Below are 25,971 nucleotides of genomic sequence, written 5' to 3' on the forward strand. Positions count from 1 at the left end.
ACGTGTACCAGAGTTTGGAATTTTTTGAGTGTTGACTAAATCCTGGTGCCCTCCCTTTCCGCAAGACCCTCCTTCCTTTTCCCAGCCACAAGATAGGAGCATTGGTTCATGACCTAGAACTTAAAGTGATGAAAACTCTTCTCCTTCTTCTGCTCCGGTTGCACACAGCTGTGCGTGTTCCTAGTTCAGCCAGAAGACTAGATTTGATGTTGAAATTGCTGGGTGAGTTTCAGGGAACTGGGCGATATGGAAGGTGAGACTTGATAATCACAGTATTCTCTCCCGGCCTTAAAATCTAAGAATAGTTACACCTCAAAAGGTGTTTATTTCCATTGTCTGATGAGAGTTTACAAACATCTTCCAGTAACTGGCACAACTCTTAAGCAACTTCTCCTCTGTTTTAAGTCCATTTAGTCCTTTCTGAAGAAAGAACCAGGTTCACACCAAAGCTAGGTGAAATTTTTCAGACAGATTGTTCATTTGATGGAAAATGCAGGTTCAGCTAACCCGAAACAATTAGCAATGTGACAAAATAGTTTTGGCCATTCAGAAGAATGGTCAGAGGTGAAGGGAAGGTGGTGGAGATGTCTCTTGTTACCCAGCATAATCTTTAGGTCAGTGATTAGAGTGCTGTTGTGGGTTCTGTGAAGGCCCAGATTCAAATTCCCCCCCTTAACCAAACCTGAAATGGAGTCACTAGAAAATCAGAGAAAATAAAGATTTGTTTCAGCCTAAACCAAATCTTTTTCAATTTTTCAGAATTGCCTCTGGACCAAAAAATCAGTTAGGGGTGACACTGGGAGGCCTTTCAGGGGACATGAGCACCCCAAAATTTGCTATAGCACCCCCTGTAACCACCCTGCCTGGTGCAAAGGGTGGCATGCACCACTCTCCGGCCATCCAGCTCTGAATGTTGATGATATACAGGGTTGTCCTAAAGGAAAATGGCTCATTAGGTGACGGGAGCTCCCGTACAGTGACCCCTCTCCCTGCAGGCTGGGAGCGATCGGGGCAGAAACCAGGGGTGGAGCTTTGTTCAGGCAAGGGAGAGTCCCGGAAGTGGATCTGATCTGGCCCCAGGAACAGCCCCATGCAGGGAAAAAGGAAGTCCCGTCCCTCCCTAGCCCAGTCAGGACTATCAGTTGGAGTCTGGCACAGGGTGGGAGACCCTTGCTGCACGTCCCTTCCCCAGAGTTGGACCCAGTGCTTGTGGGCTACAGGGGCACTGGCTTGGCTGTGTGTGTACCTGGAATAGAGGGTTGTACGTATATCACAGTGCGACATACACCAGGGTACAATCTGGACTCTTTGAATGACTGTGCCCCCTTCATTCTCCACCTCAGGGTGGCTTTTCCACTGCTTTATGATGAACAACACAACCTGCCAGGCTCTGGTCACTCATAGCCCTCAGCATGCAACGTTGCGTGCTTGTTCTCCCAGCCCCTCATGAACTACACAAAGGGCAACACCTGCCACTTCTCTATGCTCAGCCTTGCACCCCAGAAATGTGCATCTCGTACTGTCCAGTCCGTCCACTGTACAAAGCAAGCTCATGTAAATCTGTATTTCCAGCAAAGGATAAAAATTATGTACCAGCTTTTCTGTTTCAAGCAGTGTTTCCCACACACTTTTGTTAGAAATAATCAAACAGGTTGTTCCGAGGGTGGATTGGGGGACAGAACCCTTTATTGCCTGCTTCTTCCACCTTGATGCTGCGAGTGAGCAACGTGGGGGTTACTTTACAATTATTTTATCGATAAGAGTATGTAAATGTATACATTTCCAGAAACTCTCCATAGACCCTTTTTTGGTTACACTGACACCTATGAAATGAATATTAACAACTACATCATGAATATAACTAAACCCTCCCCCGTTTATTGTTTACAGGATTACCATACAGAGGGCAGGCACATCACCTTAAAACCTATACATTTTACAATAACATTCTTTGAAGTAAAGGCATGTCAGGGGGAGAAGGAAGATAATACGTTTCCCACCAAAAGACCTTGCTTAGAAATGATAAGAATTTTATTAGCCTTATTTCCAGCACAGATGGCCAGAAAGGAAGGAAAAGAAGAAAAAGATAGCAGACTCTAACTAAAATTCATACCAAATAACAGAGTGAAGATTTGCCCTTGCCATGACCCTGTTCCCTGTAATTTAGGACTGATTACTTGTCCAGCTTTTAACTCTCTCTACTAAAATTTTGACCCAACCATACAGGTTGTCTGTATAGCGCAGTGTGACATACCCCAGGGTACAATCTGGACTCTTTGAATGGCTGTGCCCCCTTCATTCTCCACCTCAGGGTGGCTTTTGCATTGCTTTATGATGAACAACACAACCAGCCAGGCTTTGGTCAATCATAGAACTCAGCATGCAACATTGTGTGAATGCTCTCCCAGCCGCTCATGAACTACACACAGGGCAACACCTGCCACTTCTCGAGGCCCAGCCTTGCACCCCAGAAATGTGGATCTTGTACTGTCCAGTCCCTTCACTGTACAAAGCAAGCTCATGTAAATGCGTTTTTCCAGAAAAGGATAATAATTATGCACCAGCTTTGCTATTTCAAGCAGAGTTTCCCACACACTTTGTTCCAACCACACTGGTTAGGATAAAGTGGTGAAACAAGTTTATTAACTACAGCAAGAAGGATTTAAAGTGATCACAAGTCATGAGGCATAAAGGTCAAAATTGACTGGGAAAGAAATAAAAAATAAACACGACGGCTTAATTATAAACTTTACCAAGTAAAATAAGATTTGAAGCAAACAGTTTTTCCTATCCCATTGGATGGTGCAGGCACTTCACAGTTCTTGGTACACAGGATGGATTTACTTCCCAGCCTGGGACCAATCTCCCCACTTCAAACTCTTTCAAGCAATCTTGGTTCGGTAGAGATGCTGGAGGAGAGAGGTAATGAAAAAGCCATTGTTTCTCATTTTGTGCCCTCCTCCTCTACTTGAGTAACACCCCCACCCACGCTGGGGAAAAGCAAAGCAGTCTCCCACGCATACACATGAGATTCAAAGTGTAATTTTGGCCTGACTCTGATCTCCTTTTCACCAGTGTAAGTCAAGTGTAATGCTACTGAAATGAGTGCAGTTACTCTGGATTTGCACTGGTGTCAGTGACAGCAGAATTTGGTCCTTTGATTTCAGTGGGGTTATTTCCCGACTTTCACTGGTGTGAGAGTCTAAGGCCCAATGGGTTAAATCTACCCCTCATGTGACACCATTGAAGGCAATGGGAGCTCTGTGTGTAGAGATTCCAAGCTCTTTGGGGCAAGGATTGTGTTTTTGCTCTGCCTTTGTGCGGTGTCTCACACAATGGGGTCCTGGTCCATGAGCACAGCTAGTTGGTGCTACGGCTGTACATATAATGATACTTGATAATTAGTCAAGGATCAAGTCTCTCTTCATGTCTTTCAGTAGCTGCTCTGAAGTGACCTTTACAGCTGTTGAGATTACATTGAACATTGCCTTGGAAAAAACAGAACTGCCTTCATATTTATAGCATGATTTTCAATAAATCATGATCAATGTCCCAGGAACAACAGCAAGGAAATGGGAAAGGAGCACTGATTCCGCAATGACTTCCTTAAATTATATCAGTGCAATTTTCTTAACCTGACCAAAATGAAATTTATTCTCTGAAGAAATCTTATTACATAGTTCTGCTTTGGAAAGTAATTGAGAAGAGATGCCAGATGGGAACTCCAGCTCTGATCCTCCTCAAACTTCAGTGTATTCTGAATGCAAACCCATATCTGGCCCCCATCTCTCTAACAGTGTGAACCAAAATTCTGGATCCAAACACAATCTCGCTTTGGGTGGTTCAAATCTGTCTACAATTATCTGGGAAAATGCTTTCTGAAAGATACATTGACAACGGAAAACAGAAAAAATATTAGTAAATATAAGAAAACAACTATAAACTACAAGTACAAACAGAGAAATGATTCAAGACAGTGAATGGTTTGAATGGTTTTCAGGATAGAGCAAATGTGGAATACACATATTCTACAATGAGAAATTTTCTCCCTTTCCCTTGAGAACAATCTCTCCTTTGGAAGAAGTGTTATGACTGGCTGTTCTTTGGATGGAGAATTTTGCATATCCATCTAGGGAAAGTGTTTGGTTTGGGGCAAATGTGGGATACACAGGAATCCAAGGCCTTGAAATGCTCTTTCTGGGATGCAAGATTCATCACTGTTTTGAGGATCAGAATGTAGGACAGAAGAATGATCATGGTGTCCAAACTTAATGTGCAAATGACGATAATCAAGACATACAAGCTGTTAACTCTCTTGTCTCTACAGCCAATTTCATCTTATCCTCATGGAAACCACATGAGTGGGAGAGCACATTGGATCTTCAGAAGGGGAAGCGTTTAATAAGGAAGAGTAGTTGGAAGACTATACAGATGATCCTAAATTAAATTGCTACTCCTATTTCCCTATTATTGAATTGGGGAGTAGCGAGGTCTCTCTCAGAGGATCATGTATTACAATGAAGCTGTCAAAGGCCATTCATCCAAAGGTATGGATGAAGAATATTGAGATGATGCAGGCATCAAAAGCAATTTCCCTGGCATTGAACTTATACAGGCCACTCAGCGTTTTTGGCAATGTAGTCCCAGATCGGCGAGGTCTAGTAAAAAAGGAAAATGTACAAGGACTTATGGGTGCTTTCCTCTGTCCTGATAACAAAGAGGATAGTTACCGTTCCCTACCACTGTTAGTCTGTATGGGACACACAGCGAGAAAACCATCCAGGAGTTTTGTTCCTGCATTCCAAGGGTACCTATGTGGATGAATATCTGATGGCTGAAGATGTGTAGAAAGAATAGCAAATATGGTAAGCGTCCAGCTTGGCTTAACAAAGAAGTCTTTGGTGAACTTAAACACAAAAAAGAAGTTTACAAGAAGTGGAAGCTTGGTCAGATGATTAGGGAGAATTATAAAAATACTGCTCGAACATGCAGGAAGGACATCAGGAAGGACATCAGCAAGGGATGTGAAAGGGAACAAGAAGGATTTCTACAGGTATGTTACCAACAAGAGGAAGATAAGGGAAAGTGTGGGCCCCTTAAAGAATGGGGGATGTAACCTACTGAAAAAGGATGTGGAGAAAGCTGAGGTAATCAATGTCTTTTTTGCCTCTGTCTTCACAGACAAGGTCAGCTCCCAGAACACTGCACTGGCGGCACAGAATGGAAAGAAGGTGAACATCCCGCAGTGCTGAAGGAACAGGTCCAAGACTATTTAGAACGATTAGACATACACAAGTCCATGGGTCCAGATGCAATGCACCCAAGAGTGCTGAGGGAGTTGGCTGATGTGATTTCAGACCCATTGGCTATTATCTTTGAAAGCTCGTGGAAATTGGGAGGTCCCTGATGACTGGAAAAATCAAATATAGTGCCCATCTTCAAAAAAGGGAGGAAAGAGGATCCAGGAATCTACAGACCGGTCAGCCTCACCTCAATCCCTGGAAAAATCATGTAACAGGTTCTCAGGGAATCCATTTTAAGGCACTTGGAAGAGAGAAAGGTGATCGGGAACAGTCAACATGGAGTCACCTAGGAAAAAGTCATGCCTGACCAACCTGATTGCTTTCTATGAAGAGGTGACTGGCTTGGTGGATGTGGGAAAAGTGGTAGACGTGACATACCTTGGCTTTAGCAAAGCTTTTGATACAGTCTCTCACAGTATTCTTGTCAGCAAGTTAAAGAAGTATGGGTTGGGTGAATGGACTGTAAAATGGATAGAGAACTGCCTAGAGCATAGGGCTGAACGAGTAGTGATCAATGGCTCCATGTCTAGCTGGCAGCCGGTCACAAGCAGAGTGCCCCAGGGGTCAGTCCTGGGGCCAGTTTTGTTCAACATCTTCATTAATAATCTGGAGGATGGGGTAGATTCCATCTTCAGCAAATTACAGATGACACTAAGCTAAGGGGAGTGGTAGATACCCTGGAAGGTAGGGATAGGATACAGAAGGACCTAAACAAACTGGAGGATAGGGCCAAAAGAAATCTGATGAGGTTCAACAAGGACAAGGGCAGAATCCTGCACTTAGGACGGAAGAATCCCATGCACAGCTACAGACTGTGGACCGACGAACTGGGGAGTAATTCTGCAAAAAAGGACCTGGGGGTAACAGTGGATAAGAAGCTGGATATGAGTCAGCAGTGTGCCCTGGTTGCCAAAAAGGCTAATAGCATATTGGGCTGCATTAGTAGGAGCATTGTCAGCAGATCGCGGGAAGTGATTATTCCCCTGTATTCGGCATTGGTGAGGCTGCATTTGGAGTATTGTGTCCAGTTTTGGGCCTCCCACTACAAAAAGGATGTGGGGAAGTTGGTGAGAGTCCCTCGGAGGGCAACAAAAATGATTTGGGGGCTGGAGCACAAGACTTATGAGGAGAGGCTGAGGGAACTAGGCTTGTTTAGTCTGCAGAAGAGAAGAATGAGGGGGGATTTGATAGCAGCCTTTAACTACCTGAAAGGAGGTTCCAGGGAGGATGGAGATAGGCTGTTCTCGGTGATGGCAGATGACAGAACAAGGAGCAACGGTCTCAAGTTGCAGTGGGGGAAGTGTAGGTTGGACATTAGGAAAACGTTTTTCACTAGGAGCGTGGTGAAGCACTGGAATGGGTTAACTAGGGAGGTGGTGGAATCTTCATCTTTAGAGGCTTTTAACTGCGGTTTGACAAAACCCTAACTGGGATTATTTAGCTTAGGTTAGTCCTGCTTTGAGTAGAGGGATGGACTAGATCACCTCCTGAGGTCCCTTCCAACTCTATGATTCTGTGATTCTATTATTGACTGTTGACATTATATCCCGGTAATGTTCCTTTGGTGTCAGAGACCTGAAATAAAAACATCATTCACTGCATAGAACCAGAGGCCATAAAGACTGCCCAAAATGCTGTAGTACAGCTTAATGTCTCTGTTAGATGTTAATGGCCCAGTTCCTCTGATGGTGGAAATTGGCATCCTTCAATTGATGCCAAAGGGGCTACTCTTATTCACACTGACTGAGGACGTGGCTAGTGGGACTTATACTCATTTAAGGCACCTGATTTATAGCAAGTGAATCCTCAGGACTTTTGCAAGTCATGCCTCTTTAAAGTGTCTCATGTTGGGCACCTGAAATCCATATAGAAAATGTTGGCCTAAGCCATGATTTCTTTCACTCTCAAGGTACTGAATTAATAGAAGGGCTGAAATCTTCCTGTGATGTCCCCTGTTCATATGGCCATCCAATATCTTGGCAGATGAAAGGAAACACAATGAAGTATGTCAGTGGTGTTTGGCCATAGTGTGGGAGAAGAGACCAATGTGCAGGCGGCAGACCTTACTACGGTGGCTACAGGTCTACTCGTCAGATAGAGTTTGGAGCAAATTCTGCTTCCTGGCTCACCTATTGACCTCAGCCCAGGTTCTCTGATGACTCTCTGTGTTGACTACACCAACCTTGACCCGGCTTCTCCAGACTGAGCAGTTGTGGACAGGGCTCTCCCCGTCATCAGAGGAATGCTGAATTTCTTAAGACCCTTCTTGACCTTGTCGCTGTACCAGAGCTTTGGCCTTCCTCTGTGTTGCGGATATTCTTTGAGGTGGCCATAGAGCACAACCTTCAGCAGACGAGCTTGAGGCATACGGTCCATGAGCCCCAGCCAGTGAAGCCCACGAGTGTCCAGTTTTCCTGCACAGACTGTAGGTCGGTTCTACCGAGGATCTTGTTATGAGTGATCTGCCGGTCCCAAGAGGCTCTAAGGATTTTTTTGAGACAGCAAAGGTGGAAGTTGTTCAATCTCTGCTCCTGCGTGGAGTATATGACCCAGCTATCACAGCTATAAATGAGGATACTGAGAACATGAGTCTGATAAACAGACACCTTTGTATTCAGGGATAGCAGGTTGTTGTTCCAGACACGTCAGGTAAAGTTTGCCAAAGGTGTTGGAGGCTTTGCTAAGTCTTGCATCAAGTTCTGTATCAAGGCTTAGTGAACTGGTTAACGTTGAGCCAAGATAGCAGAAGTGATCCAGACCTTCATTATTTACGTAGACTTAAGGTGGCACTTTAGTGCCATGTGACATGACAACTGTTTTCTTAATATTAATTATCATGCCCAACTTGATTCTTGAATCAGAGAACTGCCCCCAGTCACACCTATGCAATCAGACGTACATCAGTGGTGTAACGGAAGACTTTGCAGCTGTACATCAGGACAGAATGGGACCCATTGGTTCATTCCAAAGAGGAAATACACATCTCTTCCAACCGTAATCTTCTATGAGTCTATGATTTTCCCTACTGAACGTGCAATTGTTTGCTGTATTTTTTGACCAGGAAGATTTACTCCAATATCTCTGAAGTAGGAAAGAGCACATGTCATTGTGAAATAGAAAGATAAATAAATACACAAATAAACCAATGTGTTTCTGGAGACCAGAAGCAAAGCTTTAAATTAAAAGCACTTGGTTTGGATTTGTCTTTTTCTGCTATATAGCAGGCAGAGGTACTGTGTTTCCTTTGGTTTATTTCCTGACACCAACTCGCAGACACTAAAAACTATGGGGTCGAGGAATCTTGAGTTAAACTGCCACAGACTATGTCCATGGTTTGTGGGGTGATGCACAATGCAGCTCTGATACCATTTCCCCTTTCTGTGGTTAGGTGCACATCCACGGAGCCAGTCACCTCTTCATAGAAGACAATCAGGTTGGTCAGGCATGACTTGCCCTTGGTGAATTCATGCTGACTGTTCCTCTCCTCCAAGTGCTTCAAAATGGATTCCTTGAGGACCTGCTTCATGATTTTTCCAGGGACTGAGGTGAGGCTGACTGTTCTGTGGTTCCCCTGATCCTCCTCCCCTTTTTTAAAGATGGGCACCATATTTGCCTTTTTCCAATCATCCAGGAACTCCCCTGATCACCACGAATTTTCGAGGATAATGGCCAATGGCTCTGCAATCACATCAGCAAACTCCCTCAGCTTCCTCGGATGTGTTGCACCTGGCCTCATGTGAAACTTGTGCAGGACTTTCTAAACAGGTCTGAGCCTGTTCTTTCAGCACTGCTCACCTTCTCCCCATTCTGCGCTGCCCAGTGCAGTAGCTCGGGAGCTGACCTTGTCTGTTAAGACAGAGGCAAAAATAATATTGAATACTTGGGCTTTTTCCACATTCTCTGTCACTAGGTTGCCTTCCTCATTCAGTGAGGACCTTCTTCTTGTTGCTAATATATCTGTAGAAACCCTTCTTTTTACCCTTCACGTCCCTTGCTAGCTGCATCTCCAGTTGTGCTTTAGCTTTCCGGATGTCACTCCTGCAATCAAGCTGTCAAACGCCATGGCACTATGACCCCAGACACGACAGAGAAGGCATGGATGAAATGCATCTGGATAACGCAGGCATTGAAATGGATGGATCTGGAATCCAAGCAGAATATGCTCAGCATGGTGAGTAGGGTGGAGACAGATCAGCCCAAGTCTGCCAATGCCAGAATCAAAAGGAAATAGTACATAGGGAGGTGAAGACTGTGATCCATCCATATTCAGCTAGGATAATGCAGTTACCCCAAGATTGCTATAACATACACTGAGCACAGAGGAAGGGCCATACGCCAGCCCAGGAATTGCTGAGAAGATGAAGTCCAAGTGGCTGAGGAGAGTCTGGTTCACAGCTGACATCTCATGCACTCAATGTCCTCTGACGATCCAAAAAACACCTGCAATAACACCAGCATTATTCGTTTGCATGTCAGATACAAAAACTGCTTCATTAAAAGAACATGATTAAGTTTACAAAGTCAAGCACTTAAAAGTTATGAGGTGACAGAATTCAGATAGCCTGCCAGCCCTCCTTGGATGTACGCATTATGATACAATTTATATTACATGTCACATATCATTTTTCCACAGGACCTCTGCCTCATTCAGTGCATAGAATGGACAGTGCACACTTAATGAGCAGCTATTCAAAAACTGATTTCACCCCCTTGATCAGCGTGTGACCCTGGCCTTATTCACTGCACTCTGTTTAAACCCTGCACTGAAGACAGAGTAGTTTATTTCCTCCTGGGCTTTCCTATGGGGCTTATCGCTGCAGTATCTACCTTAATTTCCCTATGAGTGCTTCACAAACATTAATGAGTTGATTGTCAGCTATTCCGTCCATTGTAGAGATGGGGAAATGATTCTGTCCATTGTAGAGATGGGGAAATGGCAAAGAGTATCCCCTACTTTGGGGATCAGACACCGGGGATGGGGTTCTTCAGAATACTTAGCACTACACAGCACTTCATGCGTTCAAAACACAGTTCCCAGTGGCAGTGGTGAATGCTCAGTGCTTCTGCAAATCAGACGCAGGGTCTCAAATGAGACACCCAGAACACGAGGATCACAATTAGTGACAGGTTTGGTTTAAGTGACTTGCCTAGCATCACACAGGAACTCTGTGACAGAGGCAGGGATAGAATCCAGTTCTCCAGAGCAGCATTGAACTGCCTGAATCATGAGACCATCCTCTCTCTTCCTGCTGTCTTGCCCATTTACTATACACCTTCCAACTTCTACAACAAATGAATCACAGGTTCTATAGACAAAAGCCTTGTTCATGACACAGCCCTGATTCATCCCCGCAGCAGGTCTATGATATTCAATGAATGAGCCTGGGGTCATGTGGAAAAAATAGTATGTGATAAGGTAATCCCAGACTGTATCATAACACTGACATTTTCCCTAGAAAGTTAGACTGAGGCAGTCACCTTGCATGGAAAATTCCAGCCCAAACGGTTTAAATTTGGAAAAATAATATGCAATTGAAAACAGGGTCTTAGAACAGTGTTAGTCATTTTTAATAATAGGCCTAAAACAGGCTTGCCTGTAATTAAGAAAGAAAAATATACACTATGGATGTAACGCGCTGGCTTTTGTAAGAACCATCCATTATGGGTCAATAGAACCAGGGAATGGACCTGGGACTGTCAAAGCCAAACCCACAGATCTCTACTACTTCAGTTCAAAGAACAACTGTATTAGCAGTTACCACTGGAGTAGGATAGCAACACATTTATCCAGCACGTTATTCTGCATCTGTGTAAATGCTGTGTATAAACACCAGTATAATGTATGTGGCAGAGGCGCTGCCCTGGCTTCCTGAAATGTCAGAAATAAGAGTGACAGATGTTGAGTCAGTTTAACATGTAAATACTCTGAAAATAGTCTGTCACAATATACACTTTTATTGGCTATCAAGGGCTACGGGTGGGGGTGAGGAGGTGTCACTTCCTTGTGTATAAAACCTTCCCATCTCCATGAAGCCTCCTTCATCCCTACAACGGCCCCTTCAGCAGATCCTGTGGGCAGTGGCTACTGTGACAGGCCCCAGTAGCACATCCCCGAAGACCCTGTGTTCCCAGGGAGCTGGAGAGGATCCTAGAGCAGTTGTGGAGCCACAGAGGTTGTGGGTGGGATGGCCTGGCTATCCGGGGATCACTGAGATCTGTGAGTAACTTTGGGGATCCATGGACGCTGGGTCCCACCTTTATTCCTCAGGGAGAAGGAAAGGAACGTGCCCTACTGGAACAATCTGAGGGAAATTTCCAGGTAGGAGCTGTGTGGAATCTTCCTCCTCAGTTTGCACCCTGGGTTAGTAATGCAGGAAAGGGGGCTGCCAGGAAGAATCTGACCCTACATAACTATTATTAGTCTATTTTTCTGCATTGTCGCAAGAATTCAGCTGTAACAGCATCATAGGTACCACTCGACCGCCTTTGAGGGAGCCCTGTGACTCTTCTGAGCCATCCGCACAGCGCTGACAGTCTGGATTGCAGGAATAGAGCCTGAGGCAGGACTTGTGCTGCTGTCTAGTTTGGTGGCATCACCGAGCATCCCCTGGGATTCGGCTTCCTACAGTTTCCCATTTGATATGAAGGGGTTAAAGCTGGCACACGCTGAACCAATCAGCTGAGGGTCTCAGGTGGCCAAGTGGCCCCCAAGGAAATGGGCAAACATGCTTTATAAGGACAGTTGCAGCCTGTCTGAGCAGACACTGCCTGCTGCCCGTGCAAGCTCTCCGCTGACCCCTTCTCCGTTAGGGTGGAGATCTCTGTTGGCAGCTGCTCCCCTTCTCACAGGCATTGGGTACGTTGGCAGGTTTCTCTGTCTTTAAATCTCTCGAAAGCTAAGGGAAGGGTAAAGGCTGCCAGCTATTGACATGGGCAGATGTTCTGTGCAGCGGCAGCTGACTCTTCTGGGCTGTGGGTGTGACTCAGTGAGAGAGTCTGGAGAGCAGGCAGCACAAAGTAGCTGGGGGAACCTCCACTCCATGTCTCCATGGCCCTTGGTACACAGAAATCCCAGATTCAAAGGGAGCTCGGAGTGTTAAAACCCTGAGTCAGGGTTTCTCAATGGTTCCCATTTCCAGAGCTTCCGTGTGCTCTGGGCTAAAGAACAGACCATGGAATATGCGAATTTCCCAAATCATCTCAGATTTATTTGCTTATGGGAATTTCTGTCCTGTTGAAATCTCTCACAGTTACAGGGCATCCTGCATCTCTGCCCCCCTCTCTGGTCTCCGAATGCCAGATGTCAACCTCGACCCTTTCCTCTCCTGGGGTGAAATCCCAAATTTCTTCCACCCTCAGACTGGACCCTGGGCTACAGCACAAGGTGGGTCAACTGGGCTTGCTCAGCAGGTCAAAGTTGTTCTGTGACTTTGCTTCTTCCCTTTGGGAGTCTGTGACCTGTGATGCCCAGCCAGTCTTATTGAACCAAATTGTTATTTAATCTGAAGAGTAGGAAAAAATGTCACATGGGAGAATAAAAGGGGTTTAAACCAACAGTCTGTATGTGACTCTTATCTCAAGCACCCACACTCCTTTGGGACTTCGGAGGAATTAGCATCTTCTGAATTCCCCACGCTGTGTGTGTGTGTGTGTGTGTGTGTGTGTGTGTGTGTGCGCGTAAGTTTAAAGGTTTTCACAGCACCAGTTGCACCAACCACTGAAGTGACTCCTAGCACTGGCGAAACAAGTTGTGTAACTTGGTTGGAGCCTGGAAATAGGATTGTCTCAGCATGAAACTCAGGTGCTTTTCCTTAATAGCTCAGGAAAAGCCATCTCTCACTTGAGGGAGATTGTCTCCCTTCCTGTTTGTTTTCCAGCAGCCTGCAATTAAACTAGGACTATATAATACAGTAGATAGACAGTCAGAGAGAGAGAGAGCAATAGATGACTTTCATCGGTGAAATGAAGTTTGATGTCCATAAATACTCATGCAGTTTACTTTGAAACCTGCTTCCTGCAAACCCTCATCATAGCCGAGAAACAAGTGTTGGGTTACAATGTACTAGAGCAGTGGTTGTACTTGGTGGTTGTACAATGGACTAGACCAGACCCTGGGGTTCTGCAGACCATGTGTAAGATAGTCAAAGTTATTCGCACCTGCATTTGAAATTTTTTCAGGGTCCAGATATGAAAAAGGGTTGAAAACCAGTGTACTAGAAAGTGGGAGCTGAAGGAATAAATACAGTATATGCTGATCCCAAAGCCTGCACAACTCCCAATAAAGGCTACAGATTGACATTAGAGAAACAGCAGAGAACCAGTCAGCTGTGAACCCAAGGATAGAGAAGGTAGCAGCAGCAAAGGATTGCCCAGTCTTTGGTTTGCTGGTAGGCGATTGAATGAGGACAGACAGGCTACAATCTTTTCAAGTTCTCAAGAAATGAAGATGACACACGTTACGTTTTAGGGCCCCTTCTAACCTGAGAAATCATCCCTGAAAGAAGGTCCGAGGGGAAAGAACAGGTTCACATGTGTGTACTAAAGTATGGTTCTATAAATGTTATGCCAAAAGTTTTCATTATAATACAATTACTACAAACAAATTTTCATTACATGCATGTCTATCGAAAACCAGCAGCAGAGGTGTTGGTGCAGGAGGAACAGTACTACATAACGGCTTTTCTTTAGAAAATATTTCAGAGGTATTCCAAATTCTGTTTGCAATGGGTTTGTGCTATTAACTCTTTGTTCAGTGAGCAGTTGTATGATTATGTCTCCTGGTAAGAGACCAGATGCTGCTTGTAACACTGACATTCAGATTTATGCACACAATAATTCTGATACAATTGTGCAAGACATTCCAAAAAAGTCATGAAACAAGAGAATTGCTGGTCTCTGTTTCAGTAAAGAGTAGAGATGAGGTGCAGTCAAGGGAGTTATATAGTGGTTGTATGTAATTTACACCCATCACTGGTTACATGAGCATGTCTGAAGTAACCTGCACTCTCAAATGGATGTTAGTGCAAAACCTGTTGTAGCAGGTTGTTGCAGTGCCTTCCTTGTTTCTGCTTCTCCTGCATTCTTTGTCAAGAGGAATTTTTCCCTGGCAGCAGGTTATCTCACAGCTGTCTATTGTTCAGCATCTTCTACCTTCCTCTGAAACTTCTATTCCTAGCCACAGGAAAATGGTTTAAAGGCACTACAGGTCTGATCCAGTCTGACATTCCCTGTTGGTGGTGTAAGTGAGAATATAGGAACAGCCACACAGGGTCAAACCAATGGCCCATGAAGCCCAGTATCCTGTCTTCCTAGGGCCAATGCCAGAGGCTTCAGAGGGAATGAACAGAACAGATAATCCTCACGTGTAAATCCAAGAGTATGTTTATTTTTTATGTTCCTTGACCTTCTGGAAGACTCTAGACATGTACTGAGAGGAGAATGATGTCTCCTTCAATATTATCTAGTCTCCTGTTACTTTTCCTTTCAGGAAAAAAAGTTCAAAACTCCTTGGACCCACACAGTGTACCATGCCAGCAGTCAATGACACCAAATTCCAACCTGCAGTGTTCCTTCTCACCGGAATACCCGGGCTGGAAGATGTCCATGTCTGGATTTTCATCCCGTTCTGCTTAATGTATCTTATTTCCATATTAGGTAATTCAGTCATTCTATTCATTATAAAAACAGATCCAACTCTCCATGAGCCCATGTACATTTTCCTTTCCATGTTGGCCATTACAGACCTTGGCTTATCATTATCCACCCTACCAACAACACTGGGCATATACTCGTTTCACTCGAGGGAGATCAGCCATGATGCCTGTTTTGCCCAGTTGTTCTTCATCCACTCGCTTACGTTAATTCAATCTTCTGTGCTCTTGTCCATGGCGTTTGACCGCTTTGTGGCGATCTGTAACCCGCTGAGATATGCTTCCATCTTAACCCCACCGACAATATCTAAGATGGGATTGGTGTGTCTGCTAAGAGCGGTAACTCTAATAGTCCCACTCCCCATTCTCCTGAAATACCATCGATACTGTAAGGACAGCATCCTCTCCCATTCCTACTGCCTGCACCAGGAGGTCATGACAATGGCTTGTTCGGATTTCAGAGTCAACATCATCTATGGGTTCTTTATAACAGTCTCTACACGGGGGTTGGACTTGCTGCTCATCCTCCTATCCTATGTGATGATCCTTAAATCAGTGTTGAGCATCACTTCGCATGCGGCGCGCCTCAAGGCCCTGAACACCTGCGTCTCCCACGTCTGTGTCGTCCTTGTCTTCTACACACCAGAGATTGCCTTAGCTGTGATATATAGATTTGTAAAAAACTCTCCTCCGATATTTTCGATTGTCCTGGGCAACGTCTATATGCTGGTCCCACCGCTGATGAACCCAATTGTGTACAGCGTGAAAACACAAGCAATTCGTGTGAGAATAATCAGGGTATTCGTCAAGTGAAGGGTCAGTTCTTCACCCAGCTCCAGAGAATCAAACCCCTGTAAACTGGCTTCTTGCTATCCCCAGTCTCCACACTGTAGGAGGAAGTTCTGGGACAGTGAAAATCCAGCCTGACCAGCTGGGAGGCTGGTCCTGTGGTTTGTGCACTGCTCTGCTGGTCAAGGTCCCAGGTCACACAGGAAATGTGTACCAGAGTTTGGAATTTTTTGTGTGTTGCCTAAATCCTGGTTACCCACAAGACTCTTCTTCCTTTTCCCAGCCACAGGATAGGAGCACAGGGTCGCAACCTAGAACCTAAAGTAATGAAAACTCTTCTCCTTCTTTTGCTCCGGTTGCACACAGCTGTGCGTGTTCCTAGTTCAGCCAGAAGACTAGATTTGATGTTGAAATTGCTGGGTGAGTTTCTGGGGACTGGGCGATATGGAAGGTGAGACTTGATAATCACAGTGGTCTCTTCTGGCCTTAAAATCTAAGAATAATTACATCTCAAAAGGCATTTATTTCCATTGTCTGATGAGAGTTTAAAAACATCTTCCAGTAACTGGAACCACCCTTAAGCAACTTCTCCTCTGTGTTTTATGTCCATTTAGTCCTCTCTGAAGAAAGAACCAGGTTCACACCAAAGCTAGGTGAAATTTTTCAGACAGATTGTTCATTTGATGGAAAATGCAGATTTAGCTGACCCGAAACGATTAGCAATGTGACAAAATAGTTTTGGCCATTCAGAAGAATGGTCAGAGGTGAAGGGAAGGTGGTGGAGATGTCTCTCGTCACCCAGCATAATCTTTAGGTCAGTGATTAGAGAGCTCATGTGGGTTGTGGGAGGGCCCAGATTCAAATCCCTCCCCTTAACCAAACCTGAAATGGAGTCACTAGAAATTCGGAAAAATTTAAGATTTGGTTCAGCCTAAACAAATTCTTTTTCAATTTTTCAGAATTGCCACTGGATCAAAAAATCATTAGGGGTGATACTGGGAGGCCTTTCAGGGGACATGAGCACCCCAAAATTTTCTATAGCACCCCATGTAACCACCCTGCCTGGTGCAAAGGGTGGCATGCACCATTCTCCGGCCATCCAGCTCTGAATGTTGATGATATGCAGGGTTGTCCTAAAGGAAAATGGCTCATTAGGTGACGGGAGCTCCCGTACAGTGACCCTCTCCCTGAAGGCTGGGAGCGATCGGGGCAGAAACCAGGGGTGGAGCTTTGTTCAGGCAGGGGAGAGTCCCGGAAGTGGATCTGATCTGGCCCCAGGAACAGCCCCATGCAGGGAAAAAGGAAGTCTTGCAAAAGGAAGAGTGGGAGACCCTGGCTGCACGTCCCTTCCCCAGAGTAGGACCCAGTGCTTGTGGGCTACAGGGCCACTGGCTTGGCTGTGTGTGTACCTGGAGGGGAGTGTTCTATGTATATTGTAATGCGACATACACCAGGGTACAATCTGGACTCTTTGAATGACTGTGCCCCCTTCATTCTCTAGCTCAGGGTGGCTTTTCCACTGCTTTATGATGAACAACACAACCCTCCAGGCTCTGGTCACTCATAGCCCTCAGCATGTAACGTTGCGTGAATGCTCTCCCAGCCCCTCATTAACTACACAAAGGGCAACACCTGCCACTTCTCTATGCTCAGCCTTGCACCCCAGAAATGTGCATCTCGTACCGTCCAGTCTGTTTACTGTACAAAGCAAGCTCATGTAAATCCGTATTTCCAGCAAAGGATAAAAATTATGCACCAGCTTTTCTGTTTCAAGCAGAGTTTCCCTCACACTTTTGTTAGAAATAATCGAACAGGTTGTTCTGAGGGTGGATTGGGGAGACGGAACCCTTTATTGCCTGCTCCTTACACCTCCACGCCGGGATTGAGCAAGAAGAGGTTTACTTTACAATTCTTTTAACCGTAACAGTAAGTAAATGTATACATTTCCAGAAACTCTCCATAGATCCTTATTTGGTTACATTGACACCTATGAAATGAATATTCACAACTACATAATGAATATAACTATACTCTCCCCTGTTTGTTGTTTACAGGATTACCATACAGAGGTCAGGCACATCACCTTAAAACCTATACATTTTACACTAACATTCTTTGAAGAAAAGGCATGTCAGGGGGAGAAAGAAGATAATACGTTTCCCACCAAAAGACCTTCTTTAGAAATTATAAGAATTTTATTAACCTTATTTCCAGCACAGATGGCCAGAAAGGGAGGAAAAGAAGAAAAAGACAACAGACTCTAACTAAAATTCATACCAAATAACAGAGTGAAGATTTGCCCTTGCTATGACCCCGTTCCCTGTAATTTAGGCCTGATTACTTGTCCAGCTTTTAACTCTTTCTCTACTACAACTTTGACCCAACCACACAGGTTGTCTGTATAACGCAGTGTAACATACCCCAGGGTACAATCTGGACTCTTTGAATGGCTGTGCCCCCTTCATTCTCCACCTCAGGGTGGCTTTTGCATTGCTTTATGATGAACAACACAACCAGCCAGGCTTTGGTCAATCATAGAACTCAGCATGCAACATTGTGTGAATGCTCTCCCAGCCGCTCATGAACTACACACAGGGCAACACCTGCCACTTCTCGAGGCCCAGCCTTGCACCCCAGAAATGTGCATCTCGTACTCTCCAGTCCATTCACTGTACAAAGCAAGCTCATGTAAATCCGTTTTTCCAGCAGGGGATAATAATTATGCACCAGCTTTGCTATTTCAAGCAGAGTTTCCCACACACTTTGACCCAAACACACTGGTTAGGATAAAGCAGTGAAACAAGGTTATTAAATACAGCAAGAAGGATTTAAAGTGATCACAAGTCATGAGGCATAAAGATCAAAATTGATTGGGAAATAAATAAAAAATAAACACGCCGTCTTATTCCTAAACTTTACCAAGTGAAGTAAGATTTAAGCAAACTGTTTTTCTCATCCCATTGGATGTTGCAGGCAGTTCACAGTTCTTGGTACACAGGATGGATTTCCTTCCCAGCCTGGGACCAGTTTCCCCAGTTCAAAATCTTTCAAGCAATGTTGGTTCAGTAGAGATGTTGGAGGAGAGAGGTAATGAAAAAGCCATTGTTTCTCATTTTGTGCCTTACTCTTCTCCTTAAGTAACACCCCCACCCTCGCTTGGGGAAAGTAAAGCAGTCTCCCCTGCATGCACGTCAGATTCAAAGATTAATTTAGGCCTGACTCTGATTTCCTTTTCACCAGTGTAAGTCAAGTGTAATGCTACTGAAATGAGTGCAATGACTCTGGATTTGCACTGGTGTCAGTGACAGCAGAATTTGGTCCTTTGATTTCAGTGGGGTTATTTCCCGACTTTCACTGGTGTGAGAGTCTAAGGCCCAATGGGTTAAATCTACCCCTCATGTGACACCATTGAAGGCAATGGGAGCTCTGTGTGTAGAGATTCCAAGCTCTTTGGGGCAAGGATTGTGTTTTTGCTCTGTGTTTGTGCGGTGCCTCACACAATGGGGTCCTGGTCCACAACCACAGCTAGCTGGTGCTACGGCAGTACATATAATGATACTTAATAATTAGTCAAGGATCAAGTCCCTCTTCATGTCTTTCAATAGCTGCTCTGAAGTGACCTTTACAGCTGTTGAGATTACATTCAACATTTCCTTTGGAAAAACAGAACTGCCTTCATATTTATAGCATGATTTTCAATAAATCATGATCAATGTCCCAGCAACAATAGCAAGGAAATGGGAAAGGAGCACTGATTCTGCAATGACTTCCTTAAATTATATCAGTGCAATGGTCTCAACCTGGCCAAAATGAAATTTGGCCTTTGAACAAATCTTATTACATGGTTCTGCTTCAGAAAGTAATTGAGAAGAGAGGCCAGATGGCAACTCCAGCTCTGCTCATCCTCAAAATTTGGTGTCTTCTGAATGCAAACCCATATGTGGCCCCCATCTCTCTAACAGTGTGAACCAAAACTCTGGATCCAAACACAATCTCGCTTTCGGTGGTTCAAATCTGTCAAAAATTACCTGGGAAAATGTTTTCTGAAAGGTACATTGCAACAGGAGAAGAAAAAATATTAGTAAATATAAGAAAACAACTATAAACTACAAGTACAAACAGAGAAATGATTTAAGACAGTGAATGGTTTGAACGGTTATCAGGATAGAGCAAATGTGGGATACACAGATTCTATAAAGATAAATTTTCTCCTGTTCCCTTGAGAACAATCTCTCCTTTGGAAGAAATGTTATGACTGGCTGTTCTTTGGATGGAGAATTTTGCATGTTCATCTGGGAAAATGTTTGGTTTGGGGCAAATGTGGGATACACAGGTATCCAAGGCCTTGAAATGCTCTTTCTGGGATGCAAGATTCATCACTGTTTTGAGGATCAGAATGTAGGACAGAAGAATGATCATGGTGTCCAAACAATGTGCAAATGACTATAATCAAGACATACAAGCTGTTAACTCTCTTGTCTCTACAGCCAATTTCATCCCATCCTCATGGAAACCACATGAGTGGGAGAGCACATTGGATCTTCAGAAGGGGAAGCGTTTAATAAGGAAGAGTAGTTGGAAGACTACGCAGATGCCCCTAAATAAAATTGCTACTTCTATTTCCCTATCATTGAACTGGAGAGTAGCGAGGTCTCTCTCAGAGGATCATGTATTACAATGAAGCTGTCAAAGGCCATTCATCCAAAGGTCTGGATGAAGAATATCTGGATGATGCAGGCATCAAAAGCAATTTCCCTGGCATTAAACTTATACAGGCCACTCAGCATTTTTGGCAATGTAGTCCCAGATCAGCGAGGGCTAGTAAAAAAAGGAAAATGTACAAGGGCTTCTGGAGGCTTTCCTCTGTCCTGATAACAAAGAGGATAATTACTGTTCCCTACCACTGTTAGTCTGAGAAAGCCAACCAGGAGTTTTGCTCCTGCATTCCAAGGGTACCTATGTGGATGAAAATTTGATGGCTGAAGATGTGCAGAAAGAATAGCAAATATGGTAAGCGTCCAGCTTGGCTTAACAAAGAAGTCTTTGGTGAACTTAACACAAAAAAGAAGCTTACTAGAAGTGGAAGCTTGGTCAGATGATTAGGGAGAATTATAAAAATACTGCTCGAACATGCAGGAATGAAATCAGGAAGGCCAAAGCACAATTGGAGTTGCAGCTAGCAAAGGATGTGAAGGGGAACGAGAAGGATTTCTACAGGTATGTTACCAACAAGAGGAAGATTAGGGAAATTGTGGGTCCCTTAAAGAATGGGGGATGTAACCTACTGACAAAGGATGTGGAGAAAGCTGAAGTACTCAATGCCTTTTTTGCCTCTGTCTTCACAGACAAGGTCAGCTCCCAGAACACTGCACTGGATGGCACAGAACGGGAAGGAGGCAAACATCCCGCAGTGCTGAAGGAACAGGTCCAAGACTATTTAGAAAGATTGGACTTACACAAGTGCATGGGTCCAGATGCAATGCACCCGAGGGTGCTGAGGGAGTTGGTTGAGGTGATTTCAGAGCCATTGGCTATTATTTTTGAAAGCTCGTGGCAATTGGGGGAGGTCCCTGATGACTGAAAAAAAGCAAATATAGTGCCCATCTTCAAAAAAGGGAGGAAAGAGGATCCAGGAATCTACAGACCGGTAAGCCTCACCTCAATCCCTGGAAAAATCATGGAACAGGTCCTCAGGGAATCCATTTTAAGGCACTTGGAAGAGAGGAAGGTGATCAGGAACAGTCAACATGGAGTCACCAAGGGAAAGTCATGCCTGACCAACCTGATTGCTTTCTGTGAAGAGGTGACTGGCTTGGTGGATGTGGGAAAAGTGGTAGACGTGATATACCTTGACTTTAGCAAATCTTTTGATATGGTCTCTCACAGTATACTTGTCAGGAAGTTAAAGAAGTATGGGTTGGGTGAATAGACTATAAAATGGACAGAGAACTGGCTAGAGCATAGGGCTGAACGAGTAGTGATCAATGGCTCCATGTCTAGCTGGCAGCCGGTCACAAGCAGAGTGCCCCAGGGGTCAGTCCTGGGGCCAGTTTTGTTCAACATCTTCATTAATAATCTGGAGGATGGGGTAGATTCCATCTTCAGCAATTACAGATGACACTAAGCTAAGGGGAGTGGTAGATACCCTGGAAGGTAGGGATAGGATACAGAAGGACCTAAACAAACTGGAGGATAGGGCCAAAAGAAATCTGATGAGGTTCAACAAGGACAAGGGCAGAATCCTGCACTTAGGACGGAAGAATCCCATGCACAGCTACAGACTGTGGACCGACGAACTGGGGAGTAATTCTGCAAAAAAGGACCTGGGGGTAACAGTGGATAAGAAGCTGGATATGAGTCAGCAGTCTGCCATGGCTGGCAAGAAGGCTAATAACATATTGGGCTGCATTAGTAGGAGCATTGTCAGCAGATCGCGGGAAGTGATTATTCCCCTGTATTCGGCATTGGTGAGGCTGCATTTGGAGTATTGTGTCCAGTTTTGGGCCTCCCACTACAAAAAGGATGTGGGGAAGTTGGCGAGAGTCCAGCGAAGGGCAACAAAAATGATTTGGGGGCTGGAGCACAAGACTTATGAGGAGAGGCTGAGGGAACTAGGCTTGTTTAGTCTGCAGAAGAGAAGGAGGAGGGGGGATTTGATAGCAGCCTTTAACTACCTTAAAGGGGGTTCCAGGGAGGATGGAGGTAGGCTGTTCTCAGTGGTGGCACATGACAGAACAAGGAGCAACGGTCTCAAGTTGCAGTGGGGGAAGTGTAGGTTGAACATTAGGAAAACGTTTTTCACTAGGAGGTTGGTGAAGCACTGGAATGGGTTAACTAGGGAGGTGGTGGAATCTCCATCTTTAGAGGCTTTTAAGCTGCGGCTTGACAAAACCCTCATTGGGATTATTTAGCTGAGGTTAGTCCTGCTTTGAGCAGGGGGATGGACTAGATGACCTCCTGAGGTCCCTTCCAACTCTATGGTTCTGTGATTCTATTATTGACTGTTGACATTATATCCCGGTAACGTTCCTTTGGTGTCAGAGACCTGAAATAAAAACATCATTCACTGCATAGAACCAGAGGCCATAAAGACTGCCCAAAATGCTGTAGTACAGCTTAATGTCTCTGTTAGATGTTAATGGCCCAGTTCCTCTGATGGTGGAAATTGACGTCCTTCAATTGATGCCAAAGGGGCTACTCTTATTCACACTGACTGAGGATGTGGCTAGTGGGACTTAAACTTATTAAAGGCACCTGATTTACAGCAAGTGAATCCTCAGGACTTTTGCAAGTCATGCCTCTTTAAAGTGTCTCATGTTGGGCACCTGAAATCCATATAGAAAATGTTGGCCTAAACCATGTGTGACAGGGGCTACCGGAGGGTTGTAGAAGGGCGCTATATTAGCCTAAGAACGAACAAGGCCCTGTTCCCCTAGCAGCGGCCCAAGGATTCCCCCCAGACTGATTAGGGCCAGCTGAGGCCAGAGCCAGCTGGGACCGATTAGGGTCAGCCGAGGCCAGAGTCAGCTGAGGCCCATTAAGCACTGCCTGGGAGCAGATATAAGCTCCCTGCCAGCCAAGCATGGTGCTCTTGGAGTTTGGAGGTCTGGAGTGTGGAGCTTTGGAGAAGGAGAAGGAGAAGGAGGACTGTGAGTGGCAGGAGCCAGAGGAAAGCAAGGGGCTTGCCTGTTGGAGTGGCTACTTAGCCCCAACGAAGACCAGGGTAGGGAAGCAGCCCAGAGAGAAGACTTTACACAGTGCCTTATAGCAGCAGCCAGCCACTGCTGTCAACCAGGGTCTCTGGGCTGGTGTCTGAAGAAGAGGGCGGGCTCGGACACCCCCTACCCCAACCTTAGAACCTAAGGCCCCGGGGGTATTGCTTGGCCTAAAGGGAGACGGGGAAGAAGTGAGACGACTGCCTTCTTAAGACTGCTTGGAGCACCGGGCGGCCATTTTGTGCCCACCACACTGAAAAAGCGCTCCGCCCAAGGGAGCACGAAGGCCACCATACCACACATGATTTATTTCACTCTCAAGGTAATGAATTAATAGAAGGGCTGAAATCTTCCTGTGCTGTCCCCTGTTCATATGGCCATCCAATATCTTGGCAGATGAAAGGAAACACGATGAAGTAAGTCAGTGTTGCTTGGCCTAGTGTGGGAGAAGAGACCAATGTGCGAGCGGCAGACCTTACTACGGTGGCTACAGGTCTACTCGTCAGATAGAGTTTGGAGCATATTCTGTTTCCTGGTTCACCTATGGGCCTCAACCCGGGTTCTCTGATGACTCTCTGCATTGACTACACCAACCTTGACCCGGCGTCTCCAGACTGAGCAGTTGTGGACAGAGCTCTCCCCGTCATCAGCGGAATGCTGAATTTCTTAAGACCCTTCTTGACCTTGTCGCTGTACCAGAGCTTTGGCCTTCCTCTCTGTTGCGGATATTCCTTGAGTTGGCCATAGAACACAACCTTCGGCAGATGAGCTTGAGGCATACGCTCCATGTGCCCCAGCCAGTGAAGCCCACGAATGTCCAGTTTTCCTGCTGTGGTAATTGGTGTGTTGGTCACCAATGTTTATCAGTGTAGGCTGCGTGCGTGTGTCCCTGTGTAGATGCTGTCCCAGCTCTGATCAGGAAACAGAGACGGCTCTCACGATCGAATGAGTCGACACGACCACGGATTAGCTGAGCAACGAAGGCACCCAGGCCAGGTTTATTGCATGCGGCACAATGAGAAATGACTTATAGAGTATCTCTGGGTCAGTTTCATATTGGCGGCATTATAATGGTCTTGGTCCAACGGCGGGACTTTCCGTTATCCCCTAGACCAGATGCCGGTATTCCCTATGACACCCTCTTTTATACACTGTTACATACACTTTCGTTTTGCCCCCATTCATGTAGGTAGTTGCCACCCTCCTGACGTAGTCTAATACCACCTTTTTCCGTTGATTGGCTGATTTGGGCACCGCCACTCCATGTATCATTTCTATCCATAAAAGTGTCATTTCAGAGAGTTAGTATCTTCGTACCTCTTATACCTACTACATATTTTAGTAATATTTTGGCAGTCTTACAATTTTGCAGTATCAGCACTTTCCTGTACCAGTTTCAGTTAACTTGAGTGACCCCTTATACTTCTGTTCACTCGGCTTTTTCCATTTAGGTCTTAGCTTGTTTTACAGACCTTAAGCTCTCACTTCTTACTACCTCTGCATAGACTGTAGATCGGTTCTCCCGAGGATCTTGTTATGAGTGGTCCATTGGTCCCAAGAGACTCTACAGATTTTTTTGAGACAGTGAAGGTGGAAGTTGTTCTATCTCCACTGCTGCGTGGAGTATTTGATCCAGCTCTTACAGTTGTAAAGGAGGATACTGAGAACATGAGTCTGATAAATGGACATGTTAGTATTCAGGGTTAGCAGGTTGTTGTTCCAGACACGTGAGGTAAAGTTTGCCAAAGGTGATGGATGCTCTGCTGAGTCTTGCATCAAGTTCTGTATCAAGGCTTAGTGAACTGGTTAACGTTGAGCTAAGATAGCAGAAGTGATACAGACCTTCATTATTGATGAAGACTTTAGGTGGGACGTTAGTGATGTAATATGACAACTGTTTTCTTAATACTAATTGCCATGCCCAACTTGATTCATGCATCATAGAACTGCCACCTATCACACCTATGCAATCAAATGAACATCAGTGGTGTACCGGAAGATTTTGCAGCCATACATCTGGACAGAATGGGACCCACTGGTTGATTCCAAAGAGGAAATACACATCTCTTCCAACCCTAATCTTCTATGAGTCTATGATATTCTCTACTGAACGTGCAATAGTTTCCAAAATAGTTTGACCAGGGAGGATTTACCCCAATGTCTGTGAAGTAGGAAAGAGCACACTGATCATTGTGAAATCCAAAGATCAATAAATACACAAATAAACCAATGTGTTCAGTGGCTGTTATGAAAAGTCAAGAATTTGTAAAAAGATCGCCTGCAGCAGTATTGAAGGACCACAGTTTTGACCTAAATTAAGGGTTTGTGTCCATATAAAAATGATACTGCTTTAATGATACTGGTATGGCTAGAGCAGTGCAACCCTCGCACATCATCGTGGATACACCAAACCCTCTGCTGGCAAATGTTGACACTTGTAACGGCAACAGTGATATGTACGGTAGAGGAGAGAGCAAATGCAGATAAGAGAGAGAGTCTGTCTGCCTCGGAGAG

General features: G+C 45.0%; 1 protein-coding gene and 2 pseudogenes across 1 annotated transcript; 1 reads left to right on the forward strand and 2 right to left on the reverse strand.

The window, feature by feature from the left end:
- Nucleotides 1-4,086: 4,086 nt before the first annotated feature.
- LOC137149985 (olfactory receptor 51H1-like) lies at nucleotides 4,087-9,563 on the reverse strand (annotated as a pseudogene).
- A 5,267-nt stretch (nucleotides 9,564-14,830) lies between these two features.
- LOC137149996 (olfactory receptor 51G2-like) lies at nucleotides 14,831-15,766 on the forward strand. Its single transcript, XM_067543643.1, has one exon. The coding sequence runs from the start codon at nucleotides 14,831-14,833 to the stop codon at nucleotides 15,764-15,766; it is 936 nt and encodes a 311-aa protein (XP_067399744.1).
- A 4,167-nt stretch (nucleotides 15,767-19,933) lies between these two features.
- LOC137149986 (olfactory receptor 51H1-like) lies at nucleotides 19,934-24,245 on the reverse strand (annotated as a pseudogene).
- Nucleotides 24,246-25,971: the final 1,726 nt, after the last annotated feature.

This window comes from Emydura macquarii, unplaced genomic scaffold (genome assembly GCF_026122565.2).
Source record: "Emydura macquarii macquarii isolate MOO-44397 ecotype Brisbane River unplaced genomic scaffold, CSIRO-AGI_Emac_v2 contig_934, whole genome shotgun sequence".
In the NCBI taxonomy this organism is placed as follows: Eukaryota; Metazoa; Chordata; order Testudines; family Chelidae; genus Emydura; species Emydura macquarii.